This window comes from Protopterus annectens, chromosome 13.part0 (assembly GCF_019279795.1).
Source record: "Protopterus annectens isolate FY-2018-M chromosome 13.part0, PAN1.0, whole genome shotgun sequence".
NCBI lineage: Eukaryota > Metazoa > Chordata > Ceratodontiformes > Protopteridae > Protopterus > Protopterus annectens.
The window spans coordinates 138378671-138396623 of NC_056747.1; the positions used below are offsets into that span (position 1 = coordinate 138378671).

General features: G+C 36.5%; 1 protein-coding gene across 1 annotated transcript in view; it reads right to left on the reverse strand.

The window, feature by feature from the left end:
* Window positions 1–17953, reverse strand: part of LOC122787847 (calcium homeostasis endoplasmic reticulum protein-like) — a 177385-nt gene that overhangs the window by 121302 nt on the left and 38130 nt on the right. Inside the window, exon 2 of the mRNA XM_044054763.1 lies at window positions 4521–4694. Within this exon, the coding sequence (XP_043910698.1) occupies window positions 4521–4694 (174 nt within the window). The remainder of the gene's footprint in view (window positions 1–4520; window positions 4695–17953) is intronic.

Here is a 17953-nt window from a genome sequence, read left to right on the forward strand (position 1 = left end):
AGAAAGATTACTGTTAAAGCAACTTTCTTTTTTTTTGGGGGGGGGGGGTTGATAAATTCAGAGCACAAAAAAACTTTCCACAAAAACTTAAGCAACAGAAGGCAGAAAAGGGTTGTCGAACTCTGGCATCTATAACAAGAAAAATAACCAGAGATCCTGTACAGATATTACATATTTCACATTTTTTATGAAAATTTGTCTACAGAAGTGGGAAAATAAAGTGAAAACAGCAATGGAAACATTAACAGAAGACAAATATGCCAGGGCTAGATGTAGACAAGGCTCAACAATTAATAGTTAACACAAGCATAGAAAAGATAAAAATGGTGATATATAACCAATCAGCAAGAAAGTCTCCAATAACAGATGGCATTCTGGTGGAAGTTTGGAAGCTAGGAGGAATAAAGTGATAAAGATCTGTTTAGGGAAAAAAAAAGCTGTGGTGGCTTCAATACCTAAAAGACAGTAAAGACCAATCAGATCCAGTTTCATGTAGGGCCATTTCAATTTTAAGCCATGACTACAAAGCGGTTATGTCTATAATGGCTAAAAGAATAGTAAAGGTTATGCCAAAACTGATGGATAAATATCAATGTGCTATTTTGAGGCAAACATTTGACAACATTAACAGAACAATGATGATGCAGAGGAAGCAAAATGCAAGAAAATACCTCTGTTACTGGTGAGTCTTGATGCAGAGAAAGCATTCAACAAGACTAAGTTGGGATTTTAAGAGTAGGACAATGAAAACATTTACATTTCCTAACACAAAAAGAGATTAAATATAAAGATATAAGAAGGCTCAGAGGTAAAAATCTAAGTGAGGGGGTTTCGCTCTGATAAGCTGTGTCTGAACAGAGAAAAACAGTCAGGGGTGTCCTCTTTCCAGTTTATTTGTGTTTTATTTAGAACCATTGACAAAGAAAATAAGGGAATCAGAAATTCAAGGATATAACTGGTTTGGTGTTCCAGAAAAGTTGGTTTTATTTGCAGATATTACTTTGTACTTGATGGAACCAGAAAATGATCTGGAAGGTTTTGTTTAGCAGCATTATAAAAGAAGCACAAATATCCCGGAAGAAAGTGGATGTAGCTGCAATGCCAAAAGATTGTAAAGGTCCATCAGACTCAGCTTCATATAGGCCCATTTTGACCCTAAACCATGATTATAAAGTGTTTGTCTATAACAGATTAAAGAAAGGCAAAGGTGATGCCAATACTGAGATATGGAACAATGTGGTTTTGTGGCGGGGAGGCAAACATTTGACAACATTAACAGAACAATGACGACCCACATGGAAGAATACAAGAAAATACCACTGTTGTTGCTGGGTCTCGATGCAGAGAAGACATTCAACAGAGTAAACTGGGATTCTGAGTACAGCAATAGCAGCATTTCCATTCCCTGATAAAAAGACTTTTTAGAAAGATATACGAGGGACTGGAGGCAAAAACTGAAGTGGGGGGTTCCTCTCTGATAAATAACAAAAGGGAAAGAGAATGGTTCATGTGCTCAAACAGAATTTGAGTTTTATTTCGAACCACTGCTGAAGAAAATAAGAAAATCTAATACTCAAAGATACAATTGGTATGGCAGTCAAGAAAAGCTGGCTTTACTTGCAGATGATACTTGATAAAACCAGAAAATGACTTTTCAGGGTTGTGGAACTTTGAGACTGTTCCAGATTTTTTCAGGATATAAAATTAACAGCTGTAAACTAAGTACTCTTGACATGAATTGGTCCAGCAATACCCATATTTATGGGAGTATGATGAAGCAAAGAATTTAGGAGATATGGAATAAAAATGATTCAGTATTATGGCAAAGGATAGGTGGGAAGAGACTACACAAGAGATAATACAAAAGCTGGAAGCTCTTGCCTATGAATGTGGATAGCAAGATACAAGCAGTGCAAAAATATTTTTAGTCAGTTTAGTTTTATACACAGGTCAGGCCTATTTCTATTAAACCATAGCAGAAGTTGTGGATTGTAACAATGTGCTGAAGGACTTTATCTGGCAGGGGGAGATGACAAGAGTCAAGTTGCATAAACTGGATATTTTAGAGCTACACAGTTAAGGCTCTTATACACAATACAAGCAGAAAGCTACAATTCAAGGTGGAAAGGGATGATGACGAAGTTGGGGGGGGTAATTCAAAAATTAAGGAACGAGTGGAATTTTTGGATGCAGATCCTCAAGCAGAATAACAGTCACATAAAATATTATAGTCATAACATAGCAGAAAGTATGCTAAGAAATAAGCTACCACAGGAAGTGAAAAAGGAGATACTTCCAATACAGATGATTGCAATTATGGGTATAGAGAACGCACAGAGGGGACTGGAATTTACAGGAGGAAGCAGGCAAAGTAACAAAGTGCGAGGAACAAATAATGAGACAGGGAAGTTAACACAACTGGAAGAACAGGAAGAAGACAAGAAGATATTTGGATTGCAAGCTAGTGATTGCCTTCCCTATCGAGGACTGACATCAGAATATGGACAACGAAAAGGGGATAGGGGAATCATAAATTAAAAACCTGCGCTGGTTGAGTTTTTAACTGAATCTAGAACAGAAGCTGTTAAAGTAATAATTAGTAGGGCATATAAAAGACTGCATGATAACTATAAGAATCAGACAATGTTAGAAAAAATTGGGAAGACAGATTAGATAAGAAATTCACAAAGAAACAATGGGAGGGCATATGCATGAATACCAGCTATGCAACAAAATCTAGAAGAGTTAGGAATTTTGCCTGGAAATGTTTACATAAATGCTTTTACACCCCAAGCAGACTCCAAAGAATTGCCCCTCAGGTAGACGGCAATTATTTCGGGTATAATGGGGAAGAAGTTGAAGCACATGTTCTCAAAGGGTAATGAGGTGGCAGACTTAAATTCTCTACAGAGAACTCTGTCAGGAATTCTGGGTTAGCAGATGAGTGCAACTAAGAAAATGGTTTCATTGAGCCATAACATTTTTATGGAGCCGTAAAATATGATCTGCATTAACTAGACATACTAAGGTTTTGTTAAATTTAATTCTGGTGGCTGCCAAAAAAGCAATTACTATAAAAGGGAAATCAAAGTCTAAAATCAACTATACTTAAAGTAATGAAAATTGTAACAGAGGTAAAAAAACAGGAAGTGGAATCTTTAGAAAAGGTAGGAGTAAATAACATAGAAAAAATGGAAATTGTGGGAGCAAGACATGCAAAAAAATGGTTTGGAGGCTGTAGGAGTTTTTAAGAGAAGGAATGAATTGAACAATTTATGTAATGCTGCTTTGGTTGTATGGTACAGAGCAATAATGCAACATATAATGTTTGTAAATTTGAACTTAATATGGCTTGATTACTTTCATATAAATGTGAATTTGTCTATGTCACAAGTGAAGGGGTTAAAAAAATAAATTAGAACAACTAGGTACAGATATACTCTTGATAAAATGGATTACAACTTGGGCAGGTGAAATTATTGGTTACTGTCAGTGCCCCATAGGGCTCTGGTCTGAGCCCACACTTGTTTAGATTATATCTTTCAGACCTATCTTATTCATCTGAGGTGTTCAGTCTATTTGCAGATGATCTGAAAATGGATACATTGATTACATATACTGCAGACAAGGCATGTCTGCAAATGAACTTGAAAAAATGTAATCATTTAGGCACTGGAGGATAATATGCCGATGATTAAAACTATAAATTTATATGAAGACCAGGGTACATTGGTACCCCAAGCCTTGAGTTTTTCTAAATGTATCAACCAATTGGTAGGTTGTATACAAAGATGCATAAAGTCTAAGAAATCAGAAATGCTGAAATCATTGTAAGTTACACTAAACCCAAATTTGAACATACAATAATACAGAAACCTTAAAAGAAAACAAGCATATATACATTTGAAGAGTACAGTGGAAAGATACCAAGGGCATCCATGGATGTGAAAATTTTAAGTTAAAATTAGTGTAGCATCAGCAGACAACCTATGTACAAGATTATATAGGAATGAGAAAAACATTTAGTTTTATTTTTTTACAATGTAAAGAAATTCCAAATGCACAGATATCTTAAATGGTGCAAAACTACAAAAAACTCAAAAGTATGGATAAATGGTAACTGACCCAAAGGAATTTACAGTTAACTGGTACATTTTTTTGTTTTGTGTTCATAGACATTCTTTGCTTGTTGCTTTTAAGGTTGATTGCTACTTTTTGTTTGATGCCTGTCATTTGTTGGTACCTGACCAATTTACCTCTGATCTGCATCTGAATTACTGAAGTTGTATTGCTGATTTTAAAAGCTAAAATTAATTTAGGAAAAACAGAATAAAGTATATACTAAATAAAAGTTATTTAAAATTAACAAATGACATATGTAAGATGCAAACCTGCATAAACCACCTGGGGGGGGCAGCATATGGAATACAACAACAGTTTCTACTTTGCATGGTTTGTAATAGACATTCCTTTGAGTATTGCAATCACCTAGTTTAGTACACATGAATGAAATAACTTACATTGTTGCTGCTCAACTGCCAGCTTGTACTTGTAATAGGTATAAAACTCTCCACCAAACAGGAATGAAAACTTAGGGTTGTCCTTTTGTTTTTCCATGGTCATATTCTCAAAATCGGGCCCATTTCGAGCCACAAATTGGGCTAATTTATCAATGACATTCCGCAGCTCTTGGTCTAAAAAAACAGAAAAACAATCATTTTCCAGTACAAGAAAGATTGATAGTTTTCAAAAAGTAAAAAATTAATTTTTCTAAGCATAAACATTAAATGCTTTACTGATTTAACTAATTCCCTCTTGTCTACACAACCATTCTTCCTAAACCTCCTGCGCTCTGCTGCAGCATAGCCAAACAAAAGGCCAATAAAAAAATTACAGTATTTTCATAGGTTCATACTAGGCTATCTGCCCTACGGCATTTATAAGCCTAGCCAGAGTGTGTATGGCTTTCGCCACCCATTTTAAATTAATTTTGCTATGCCCTTTTTCGAGGTTAGTATACTGTGCCTCTGTCTAACAGTGACAGAAGTGATACCCGGGGTAAACCTACAATCTCCCATCCACTCATCAAGATTCCTCTTGAAGAGAGTCAATGAGGGACTCTGCCTAACCTGGACTGGGATTTTAGGGAGCCTCTGGGTTATGAATCTGTCCCTCCAGCATGTCCTATTTATTTCAGTGCTGAGGTTCAAGTCCCTCGAGCACGTAGCTCGATGGGATTTGGATTTTCTGAGGTGCAGCATGTCCATTAATTCCGGGTTGGACATGGCTTTATACGTCAGGCACAGATCGCCTCTGAGCAGGCGGTATGCCACTGAGTAGAGCTGGAGTTTCTTTAACCGGGCAGCATACGGCATCTGTTTGAGCCCCTTGATCCTCTTGGTGAGGTACTTTTGGGGTCTTTCCAGTTGCTGCAGGTGTCTGGTAAGGTACATCCCAAAAGGGCATTGTACTCAATTATGGGCCTGATGAGGGATGAGTAAAGAGCCACGATGACCTCCCCTGATCTAGATGTGAATCCCTTCATGATTAGGTGGGCTATATCAAATGTTTTTCTAACCACTTTGGCCACGTGGTTGTCAAATGAGAGATTGCTATCAACTTGGGTCCCCAGGTCCCTAATTACTTCTTCTGTACTTAATAGATTACCACCTATGTGGTAATTTGTGGGCACTTTGTTTTTGCCAAAGGGGATGACTATACACTTTTTGGCGTTTAGCTCGAGGCCATGGCTCTGGCACCAGTTGCCTGTTTCTATGAGGCCCTTTTGGAGGATGCTTGTGTCGGCTGGAGAGTCTATTATGGCGCCCAGTTTGCAGTCATCTGCGAACTTGGTCAGCCACAGTCCTTCCATGTTGGCCTGTACCTCCGAAAAATATATACCGAACAAGAGAGGTCCCAGGACTGAGCCTTGTGGGATGCCACTTGTAACTGGTTTGGAGTCCGACATGGCTCCAGCTATTCTAACCATGTGGGTTCTGTCCTTGAGCCAGTTTGCAACCCATCTAGTGACATAGGGGTTTATATTTAAGCTGGTGAGCTTATCTATAATGCCCGAGTGGGGTATTGTATCGAAGGCTTTTGCGAGGTCCAGGTAGGCTGTGTGGACCACCTTCCCCTTGTCAATGGCCTTGGTGACTGTTTCAAAGAAATTGACCAGGTTTAAGAGGCAGGATCTGCCCTTAAAGCCGAACTGGGTAGGATCCAGTGTCTGTAGGTCCCCAATATCTTTATTTATAAGGTCCATGATGATCCTTTCCATAGCTTTGCAGACCAAGCTAGTGAGACTTATGGGCGATAGTTTCCAGGATCCGTTGAGGCACCACCTTTGTGGAGAGGGACCACTGTTGCTGTACGCCACTCTTTGGGTACATATCCTGTAGTAAGGCTGAGACTGAACAGTAGTTTTAGGTTTGGGTTTAGCTCTTCTTGGAGTTCATGTAGGACGCAGCCCGGGACACCGTCTGGTCCCATTGATGCTGTGTTTCTTGCTTTGGAGAGGGCAGCTCTTACCTGAGCATCTGAGATGTCAGGGGGGCAGCACTCTGCTGGGATAGATATTAGCCCTTTTGGTGGGGGGGGGGGGTTGTGCTGAACCTGTCAGCTAGGATGTTGGCAATGTCTGTGGGTTCGGTGCATTTTTTGTCATTTTGGACCAATTCTGAGCATATCTGGGAATTCCCACCCAGGTTCCTAACATAACTAAAGAAAGCCTTGTGATTATCCTTAGTGTCCTGTGCAATTTTTCTCTCGAAGCTGGCCTTAGACGATTTTATGAGTGCCCGTAATTTTTTGCCAATACTGATCAGAGATGCCTTCCCTTTTTGGGATTTTGCTCTATCATGTAGTAGCTTCCTCCTTCTATTGTATAGTTTGTTTATGGCTGGGGTCCACCAGACAGGACGTCTGCCTTTGGAGGATTGGGTCTTGGTTTTATTTGGGATTGCATGATCCATGCATTCCTGAAGGTGTTCACAGAATGCATTTATAAAGGATTTTGCAGTCTGGGCCGTATTATCCACAGGCCCGAGGTCTTTGAAGGATTCCACCTCGGTTTTGAGGAGTGTGAAATTTGCTTTAGAGAAGTTTTTCACTGTGGTTTTCTGGGCATGGGGTGGGGTTGGGATGTGAATATCCAGTGAGATTAGTTTATGGTCTGATCTTACCAGTGAGGGATACACTTCTGGTCTGGAGCATAGAGTCCCCATGTTGGTGATGATCAGGCCATTAAAATGACAATCTACTATACTATTCTCAGGGAGACTTGTTTGAAGTCAGCCCATACCCTCACATCAAAGTCACAAATATAAAGAGCTGAAAAGGCACTTCTCAATACCTTTACATGACCCTAATTTGGCCACTATAACCTTAACTTTACACAATACTTCACAAATCTGTTGGAAATATTTTCCCTCCACACAGGACCCCATCAGGAGAAATACAAATCAATAGTTCACTCCAGACGTTAAACATCAGATGCAGTTTACCATCATATGTAGTTTAGAGACCAAGCATATCACTATGAAATCGTACAATAACTATTTAAAATCTTGGGACCCACACTGCTGAGTCCCAAGAAGTAGAGAATGAATGGCAAAAAAATCTGCACAAAGTCCAAGATGGCCATTTCTCGGAGCATTCCCTTCTATATGAGGTAGGGCAATCTCAGATTTGGTATATACAGGTTGAGGGGTATGGCGGGCTTACTGCCTGGCCAAAAAAAATAAAAAAATAAAAAGCTTAAAGAACAATGTTAGATTTTCACTCTTCTGTACTTTTGGTCTTAGTTTTTTGTTATCTCGGGACTTTGCAATTCAAACCTCGAGATTTTTAGGGAAACAATGTTAGAGAGGTTCCAATATTTTTCTAAATTATGCAAAAATGAGAGGAACCCAAGGCTTCTAAACAATGCAATTGCAGCAACTGAAAATGTTTAGTTTGCTAGCAAAACTATTACTTATGAATTAAAAGAAGGACTCTCTCCTATCACTTCCCCAGACACTGTAACCAGCCCAGAGGCCAGCTCCAAAGAGTTAAGTCTATGATCTTAATCCTGTAAGGCCAGGGTTCAAATCCCTCAGCCTCCATTTCCACACACATGCATGCACCACACACACACACTCTCTTTCTATAAGCAGGTCACTTACCATAAACTGTCCCAGGTCACCCTTGTAAACAGACCTGAGCTAGAAGGTTTGGTTAAAAAAAAATCATGAAATAATCATAGCCCAGATGAATCAGCAGATATTCTACATACAAACGGTTTTTAAACCACTTCTGCAGCATCCCTCTCACAACCAAATAAGCGATAAAAACTCCATAACATTCTCCTGGTTTTTAGCCTTAAAATTGTCAAGAGTAAACTAAGAAAACTCCTTCCAGCCCTCCTTAGCAGTTTACTCCTGGTGAATAGAGTCAATACATTTCATATTTCACTGCCATGCAACTCACCTTTTCTCATTAATCTTTTAATGTCACAGGATAACACTTCCCATCACTGGAAAATGGTAACTTATCATCTGTACCTGAAACACATAGTCTCTCACAACAAAAGCACTGCAGACCCAGCTCAGTGCTGTATTTATGTTAAAGTTGGTGAGGAGATACAGTGAACACAGCACTAGGCAGGGAAGACAAACTGCGGCAGCACTCTGGATGCTCCTGGAAGTAATCCTAACAGGACACAGACAACCGGATGCTCAAATGAGTTGTCTCACTTGTTCTCACAGGAGGCATTCAAGAATTACAGACTTTTGATGGTATAGGCCTTTACAAATTTCTTATAGTGAAAGCCTATTATATCCACCATCTTTGGTATCCCTAAAGTACATAAGAAAATTTTAACCATTCCCTATTGGGTCTACTGTTTCAGCTCAAGGTTCTAAGACTCATCCCTTTATGTATTTATTGATAAGCAACTGAAACCTATCCCCCTCCCAAGAACCCCATTTACTAAGGATTCTTGCACAATGCCATTATTTTTTTTTAAATTCACTTTTAGTTGTTAAATTACTAAATGTTTAGATGTGAATATACAACAAACAGATAATGGTTTAAAAAAAATTATATAAAACCTACATTGAGTAACTCCTACTTGGCAATATACAAATTTTCACCCCTTTTATTTAAGCAGAATCTTGTAAAAGGTCAAAGTAATACGGTGGCAAGAATGACTTCCACCTTTGAGGATTTACAAGAAGAAATGAGCAAACTGGAGATAATGTTTATTGAAAGGAGATATCCCAAAGCAATAGTGCTAAAGACTAATGAAGTAAAGTGTTTCTGGGGGCATCTAAATAAAAAATGTGTCCAACATAAAGCTGATATGGCTGAAAAGGCCTGTGTTGTGTCGACTGAACGATTGCTCCACAGTTTAAAAAAACTATTCTTGAAAATTGAAGTCTCTGAAGGGGAATAAAAGATATTTAAAGAATTCTTGAAAGCAAGCCAATATTTATTAATAAGACAATCTAACTTTAATACATTTTTGGAGAGACCCAAAACATATATAAGGGGGTGGTAAGAAAGCGGTAACATCAAAATGAGTTTTTTGCAAGCAGTGCCCATATATTTTGGGAGAAAATGCTATTAACCTTAAGAATGAAATGGATTCTAAAGTGCATTTTAGGGTAGGGAATTGTGCCACATCCAGACTTCTGTATTTAGCAAAATGTTTGGGAGGTGAAAGCTGTAACACTGGGAAAACAGAAGGAGCATCAAGAGACTATATGAGCACAACTATGACAATTCAATGAAGAATTTTAGCAATGCTCTCCCTAAGCATGCAACAATACGTAAAGAAAAAAGCAAATTCTATTTTGGGATCAATGAGACAAGGAAGGGGGGACTTAGGGGTGGATTGTGGGAGAACCTTTAAAAATATAGAAAATTGTTATGGCAGCTTAAATGAAATGCTGCAGCACCACCAGGGTTACATGAAAATATTTTAATGCAACCTGCTTTAAAGTAACGAGCTAAATTATATTTAATATTTATTAAAGATTTTTTTATATATACATAGTTAGTGATAAATGTTAAGGTTTTAGTAATTTTATTAATTTTTTTTTTTTATTAAAAACATTTCATCACAAATTTTAACAAGGTAAATAGTATGCAAGTAATTATTTTTAATTTTTGGTGCCCTGTCTCGCTAAATTATAGGATGATCACGTTACGGAATGTTATACAAGGATATGACATTTTAAACGGTGCTATTATTATGAAGTCTCCAGTGAGACGAAAGTGCTTAATCTTGAATGTTTTTATCTTAATAAAAGATTGTATGGAGAAAATTCCCATCGTAGCCTGTTTTTAAGCATTTCATTTTCTTTTCAAGATACTGGTCGAGTCCTATGCCGGTATTTTTGAAGTACGGTAATTCACCACCTTCCCTAATGCACTTTGCTCTACCAAATCAGAACTTAATATCCTGGTATTATGCTGCTAATTTAGCCCTGGAAGACAGTTTTACCTAAACTGATGATCTCTTGTGATTCAAATATTTTATCCACTTGAAGGTAAGCAAAACAGAAATTTAAATTCTCATTACACCAAACGCAATTTGCTAGGCCAGTTATCTCAGAAGCCTACTATATCCTGCTCAAGTGATACCATTCTGCAGCAGTAAACTCAAAGAATTCAACTTATCAAAAAGCACAAACTCGCTAATAAAGAAGAGAGAAGATGTTCCAAGTGGGTCCACTGTTACTGTCCCAACCTTAAGATCTTTGCTGCACACAAACTTTAATGTTCATCCCTCCCTAGATGGTCCGACTTCTCCTCCAAGATGCCAGCATGTCCCCAGTATAAAGGAAAATGTCAGTTCACACCATGTTTACTTCTTTCCTGCAAATGAAGCCTTAGGTAAAAGTTCTTGTACCATCCCTACATAGATACTCTACTTTACAAGAAGCCTTCCCATGGCCTACCTTCCCTGGTTCCCCAAAGAAACCTTCACAATGAGAACAAGTAATGTTGGGCGTGGGGAATGAACTGCCACATACTCCACCCCTTAGATGACAAGAAATCCTAAACAGAGAAATTAAGAGGGGGAAATTGTATGGCAACAATGAGCCTTCTTGAACCCTCCACTTTTCAGTAAATATACCATAGGTTTTCATGTGGATCACTGTAGCAGTCTACCACTGAAAGACTCCCAAGCTTGGTTGTTTTGTTGGGAGGTTGGCCAATTTCCTGGTCAAGGCTACATATGTCAAAGTCTCCCCTGCCTTTGAATAAAAAAGCTAGTGCCTGACAAGTGTGCACAGAAGACCAGACAGCCACCTAAAAGGCAACTTCCCATTCTAGTAAAGGCAGAGCAGTTGTAATGGTTCTAGAAGAATGCGGACTGACATCACTCTTCTGTCTCTTGCCATAAAGTTAGCAGCAAAAATTAGTCAGGTGACCATTTCAATATAGTCCGTGATGACTACATTCTTCTCTTCTTTACTAAAAAGCATGAGATGTGGTTTCAGTTCTCCTTATATCCTAGGTAATTTGTAGCAAACTCCATTGTTTGTAAACAAAGGGAGTGTAAAATACTCTCCCCACCTTGTGGACTTGGGGGCTGGCAAATGGAAAGGCTGCTTCACAGTTAGCTGTTAAAATCCAAGTTAACCTTATCCTTATGAAAGGCAATTAAAATAAAGTTCTTTACACTTAAAGGAATGAATTTCAAAAATTTTTCCTTCCAAGGTAACTACCACCAAAAAGGTTGTTTTCCATGTGAGGAACACAAAGGGAGTAGGGGCAGATGGCTCAAACTATATTTGGGTATGTTTTTCTACTATGTAGTTTAAACTTCAGGACAAAAGGCACAACTTTCTTAGGGGGCCTTAGATAATAATGCCAGTGAAACAGTTTTCCAGTGAGGTTAACAGGGCTGAAGAGGGAGGTCCATACACTGACAAGTGGTACAGTGGTAGCGTTGCTGCCTCACAGCAAGAGGTTCCCTGGTTCGATTTTTGGCTGGGGTGCCTTCTGTGTGGAGTCTACATGTTCTCCCTGCGTTTGTGTGCGTTTCCTTCAGGTGCTCTGGTTTCATCCCACATTACAAAGACATGCGTCTGGAGCATTTCTTCACAGGCCTCCGCTAAAAATTGGCTTTGTTCCAAGTCTGACTTTCCCAGTTAAATGTTAAATAAATAAATAAAAAGATGAGACGGCAAACAAAAGCACTTCTGAGGCAGGGTTAAATGTGCTGCAAATGATAAAGTACTGTAAAACAAAAGGGCCCTCCTCTTAAGCTGGGGTCATGACTCTTTTTAGCAGGACTTGTGCTCATATGGCTAAGACTGACTCTAGCTCCCCTCATGATTTTTAGCACTTTCCCGGAGAACAGGTATCTAAACGGTACAGAGGCATGAGATGAGAGTGGTCCCATTGCTTGAGTTGGTGGCATTTCAGGTGGATGTTAAAAAAAAAAACTAGTGCACCTATCAAAGATAGGGTTTCTGGATATATATATTACATATTTACATTTACGTCTATTTACAAATCTGCATACATCATAAACTTAAATTTAAGCCATCACCCCACTCTTTTGTCCACAACCAAAACATTATTTTTTCAAAAATCTTTGTCAAAGTCCATTTCTATTTTATTTAATTTAATTTAGTCTCTTGTTGCATATAGTCCATGAAGCATAAACTATTACACTGTCCATTTTCTTCACTTCTTCCTTGTTTTCGTGCACCATAATAACCAAATTCTATTATGCCCATATTTATTTGTTCAAATTTCTTTTCACCCTAGCTTTACATATTTCTTTCTACAAATTATTCACATTTCAAAAACACATGCTCAGTAGTCAAACTCTCCACATTTATTACATATTCTATCTTGCTTCTTTGTGTATGGCATATTTGCCTTAACCAGCAATTTTCTAACAGATTATCCCCATAAAAATCATTACATTGTTTAATCTTTTTATAGTTATATCTCATCACTATGGCTTTTTTCTCATCTATTTCTAAATATTTCCATGGATCAATACAATAAAATGCTTTCACAATACTCAAGTACCATTCTTTTCTATTTTTCATTCTTAAATTTTCCATAAAATAATTTTGTTTCGGTACTCTTTCATTTCTTAATTCACAATGCTTTCACTCATTTTTTTAACTTCCATTTTTCCCCACGATTTTTTGCATTTATAATATAGTATTGTTCCTGTTAAGTTTTTAATTTTCCTTCATAATTCCTTTTAATACCTTATATAAAATTAAAGATGTTGCATGTAATATTGGGTTTATTAAACCCAAACCTCCTTGTTCTTTCATATACAGAATCCCTCTCTACTGGATTTTCTAGAGCCTCATATAAAAGAAAATATAAATCATCATTAGTTCCTTTTCATACTTAATCGGAATCAGATATTAGCAACAACCAATTTTTCCTATTACCATGATGTTTAACATGTGTGTTTTTCTATATGAAAATCTATACAATTTCCAAAAATTAGTTACATCCTTTACTCAAGAGTAGATTACCCCATTGCTGTTCTTTGTATTCATTCCTTCCAAATGTTATTCCTAGTATATCTATAGATTTTTCATTGACTCAACACCCTCCTACCATACCTTCAAAACAAAATCCTTTACTTTTCTCCTTATTTATACTTGAACCATTTTTTTAATTTATACTTAATTTCTCCATTTACTTTTTCCATCCATACTTTAATACAATATCATCCGCATACTTATACATTGGCAATTGTACTTCCTTAATCATTTTGTATCTGAAACTATTTGATATTTTATTAAAATTTCCTTCACTCTTGTTACATTCATAACTAATGAGAAAATGTATACTACTAGCTGGGCAGCCCTGCTTTATTCCACATTCTATTTTTATTTCTTCCCCAAACCAGCCATTTACGTTTCACATAGTTCCTTTCATGAACAGATTTTACTACTTGTAATATTTTTTGCTTATATTATATGCCTGCAAAATTCCCCATAATGATTTATATTGAATTATCATATGCTTTAGTTATATCACCTATCAAAACCTTCACTTCTATATTCTATTATATAATTTCTCTTATTATCCATAACTCTTGACTTCTTTTTCTTCCAAAATACATTTTGGTCACATAATCTATCCATTTTTGTAACCTTTTTATTATTCTCACAAAAACTTTATAATCCATATTATTCGATGTTATAGGTCTCCAATTTTTTATCTCCACTATTTCCTTTAAATATAAATTGTATAACTCCTGAACATCTCTAGTTCCAGTTTCTAAACCATTCATTCATAACTTCTATAAAAAAACATTTTTTGCCACTATTTCTTTATACATACCATACTCAGGTCTGTCCAGTCCTGTAGCAGAGTTCATGTTAATATCTTTTAGAATTTCATTCAGTTCTTTCACAGTTACTTTTTGTTCTAAATACTCATTATCTTCCTTTTCACTTTATAAATTTGTTTTACGCGCTTTCTTCTCTTTTAACAAATAAATTCAATACATATTCTTTATTTCATACATTCTTTCTTGCTGTCTTATTTGCTTACCTTCCTTATTTTTTAATTCTTTCATTATTTTACTCAAATATGGTACTCTCTTTCCTTGTAAACAATACTTTTGCTTATATAACAAGTTAATTTTAATTTGATTAATTTTACATATTTCTCTCTTTCATAAAATGATTTTTTCTTTAGTCTCTAAATGTTTCTTGACTTAATATCTTCTCTTTTTATTTTCTTTCTTATAAATTCTAAACACTTTCTCTTTAAAATTAAGCCACCAAACAGTCCAATTCTCATAAAACTCTTAGTCATAGGACTTTTCCATAATTCCAGAAGTTCTTTCTTCTCTTCTAAATCTAATTCATTTTCATTAATTCTTTATTCCTTTTCCTATTCTTATATATTCATCATTTTCCTGTATTTTAACCCATATAGTCACATGATCTGAAAATCCAATATACTTAATTCCCTTTTTTATAACTTTTACACTATCAGATATAAAAAAAAAATCTATTTCTGTCCTAATTTTATTCCTTTTATAGGTCCAGTAGTTATTCTCCCATATACTTAATGTCTCATAAATTCCTTAGCCATTTTAACATCACAATTGCTCTTATTTTTCCTTTAATTACAATTAAATCCACCCACCACTATAATGTCCATATTTATTTATTTTACATTTGTTTACCGGGAGAGTTCAATTGGACATAAAACCCTTTTTCAGTGGAGGCCTGGGGAGAAAAGCTCCATTGTTAGTAAACCATTTTGTTAGTAGAAAGAAAATTGTATAATACAATAAAGAAAAAATACTAACAGGCATTCATAACGGTAAAGACAAGAACAGAATAAATTGGTCAAGTGGGAGACGAGACCAATAATCTTGTATAACAATGCTTCTAGAAGACAGTTCTTACAACAGTAGCAGGTAGTGACACTGCATACAATAAAGAGTGCAATTACAATACTTAGTCTTGTATACAGGTAGCATAGCAAATGGAAGACTTAAAGCCTGGCAGATATTAACAGTGAGAGGATGAAAAAAAAAACACAGATAGTAGTATGGCTTAAAATTCAATGCTCATTACATATGCAATTAAAATTTTAAAATCAGCTAGTTCCATGGCTTGGGCTACCCATGCCCAGTACATGTACAAGTCCTGGAATTGGTGAGGTGGGCTTTAATGTGATGTTTGAAGTTTAAGCTAGTTATAGTTCTAATTTCAAGTGGTAAGGCATTCCACAGTCTAGCAATGTAGTACGAGTAGAGAGAGTAACCGGAGTTATTTTTACTTAGTTACTTCAATTAGAGCTTTATTAGTGGATCTTAGTGAACGGGTACTTATATGGAGATTGAGGAGGCCTTGTACAGCTGTTGTTTTATCGGGTTTATAGTACATTTGGTGGGCAGTAGAGAGTTGCGTGAGAATGAGTTGGTGGGATAGTTCTAACCAAGATAGTAGTCTTAGTATTTACACAAACATATTCAAGAATATTAAAAAAAAAAAAAAGTTTAAACATTTGCTACACATGCATATAAAGCTATAATTCTATACATATTTATTTCATCTCATGTCTATTACCGTAATTCATCCTATTTCCACTCGTTCATTTGAATATTTTAATGTGTTCTTGACATAATATACATATGCCCATGCAGGTTTATTTCCCCATGTTCCAAACTACTGCACCATTCCAAGGTTTTCCAGTTTGTGTTCTTTCTTCCTCTGTTAAATCGGATATCTTCTGAAATATGTGCATCTACTGCAGCACACCATTGTAATATACCTATTCTCTTAAGTTTTTTTTCATACTGCTAACATTTAAAGCTATTTTCAGCTTTTAAGAACAGTTAGTATAATAAAATGCTTATCCCCTTTTCTTTCTTATTCTCCAAGAATTATGTTTTTGAATTTTCTTATTCTTTAACTTTTCCCTATCAACTTTTTTTACTGGTGCCAATCAGCTTCTTCCTCACTTGTCTCTTCTGTTTCTTCTTCCTTGTTACTTTCTTTAACTTCATGTATAACGCTCTATCAATTGCATCTTTTTGTACATTTTCGTGTATAACACATTCTAATCTCTCTATCCTGTATAACTTCATTTTCTTGCACATTCATTTCACATTCTAGCCATGAATGACCAGTATTCACATTTTTTGCACTTTTAAATCCTATTTATTTGCATTATAACCTGTTTTACCATATAAAAACATTTTTAATCACATCCATTGATTAAATTATCTTTTCCACAAAAATAAGTTTATGGTTGACCCCTGTATTTCACAAACCCCCATCACCATGAGCATTAATACTACTAGGTACGTGCATAACATCATTTTCCACTCCACAGTCCTCTTTCATCATACATTTTTGTAGTGTCCATTATTTCTTTGCATATAGTTAAATGTTCTGTTCTTTTGCTTCAACTTCAGTTCTAAACTGGATCATTATTTTTTTTGTCTGTAAAATGCTTGCACCACATATGCTGTTTATGGATAAATATTTTCCTTCTGTGGATATGCGCTCCAAAAAAATTTCCATGGCTGCCCAGTCTCAAATACCAAGTCACAAAAAGTCTCTCAATTAAAATGAATGCTCTTACCGCTTTTGCTTTGACACCCAGAGGTGCTATGAAAAAAAGAGAGCCCCAAACATCATACCTGTCCAAACTTTTTTTTTTCTGCTCACACGTACTGTATACTTTTTTTGCTCCTTTCCCCACAGTTTGTGAATATTTGTCTCGAACTTCTTCTGGCACAGTCTCTTCTCCTTTTTCTTATTCTATTTTCTCCAAGATGTCACTCCATGAAATTGCTGCCGGACTTTCTGGCTCACCATTTCTTCCAAATAATCATCCCGCAACCCCCTCCCCGATTGGAGGGCTGTAATTATGCATTTCTCAGAGATAACTCTCTCTCCTTCAAACAATCTCCTCTGAATCCATCTCTGTTACAGCTACAATCTCCTTTTCCTCCAATGCCACCTTTTTTTCTGCATCCACAGCATCAGAAAAAATTTCTGGTAGCAATTCTACCATTTCAACATCATTTTCAGCAACTTTCACTTCATTTTCAGCCAAAGCTTAACCAGCCATGTTTTCCTCCAGGCTGCCTCCATACCTGGACAGGAAAAAAAGCCTTCCCAGATTACCAAGATTAGGGGAATGTTCCTCGATGCCCTGGCCAAATTTCCACTTCAGAGGAGAGCCTTGGTGATATTTCTACTAAAGAGGGGCCACCCAGCATACTTGGAATAAGCAGTTCAAAAGATAAATAAAAATGAATCTCTCTACAAATTAGACAGCTTCTGGTGGGGGCTTAAACGACAGGGTATCCTCAATGTTCATATCACAAACCAAGGGGTTGGACATTTGATATTCATTAGCAACATCCTCCTCCTCCAGTTAAGAATCTCTCTCTCTACAAGAAGAGCAATGCCAAAAGTTTGCGGCATGGTTAAGT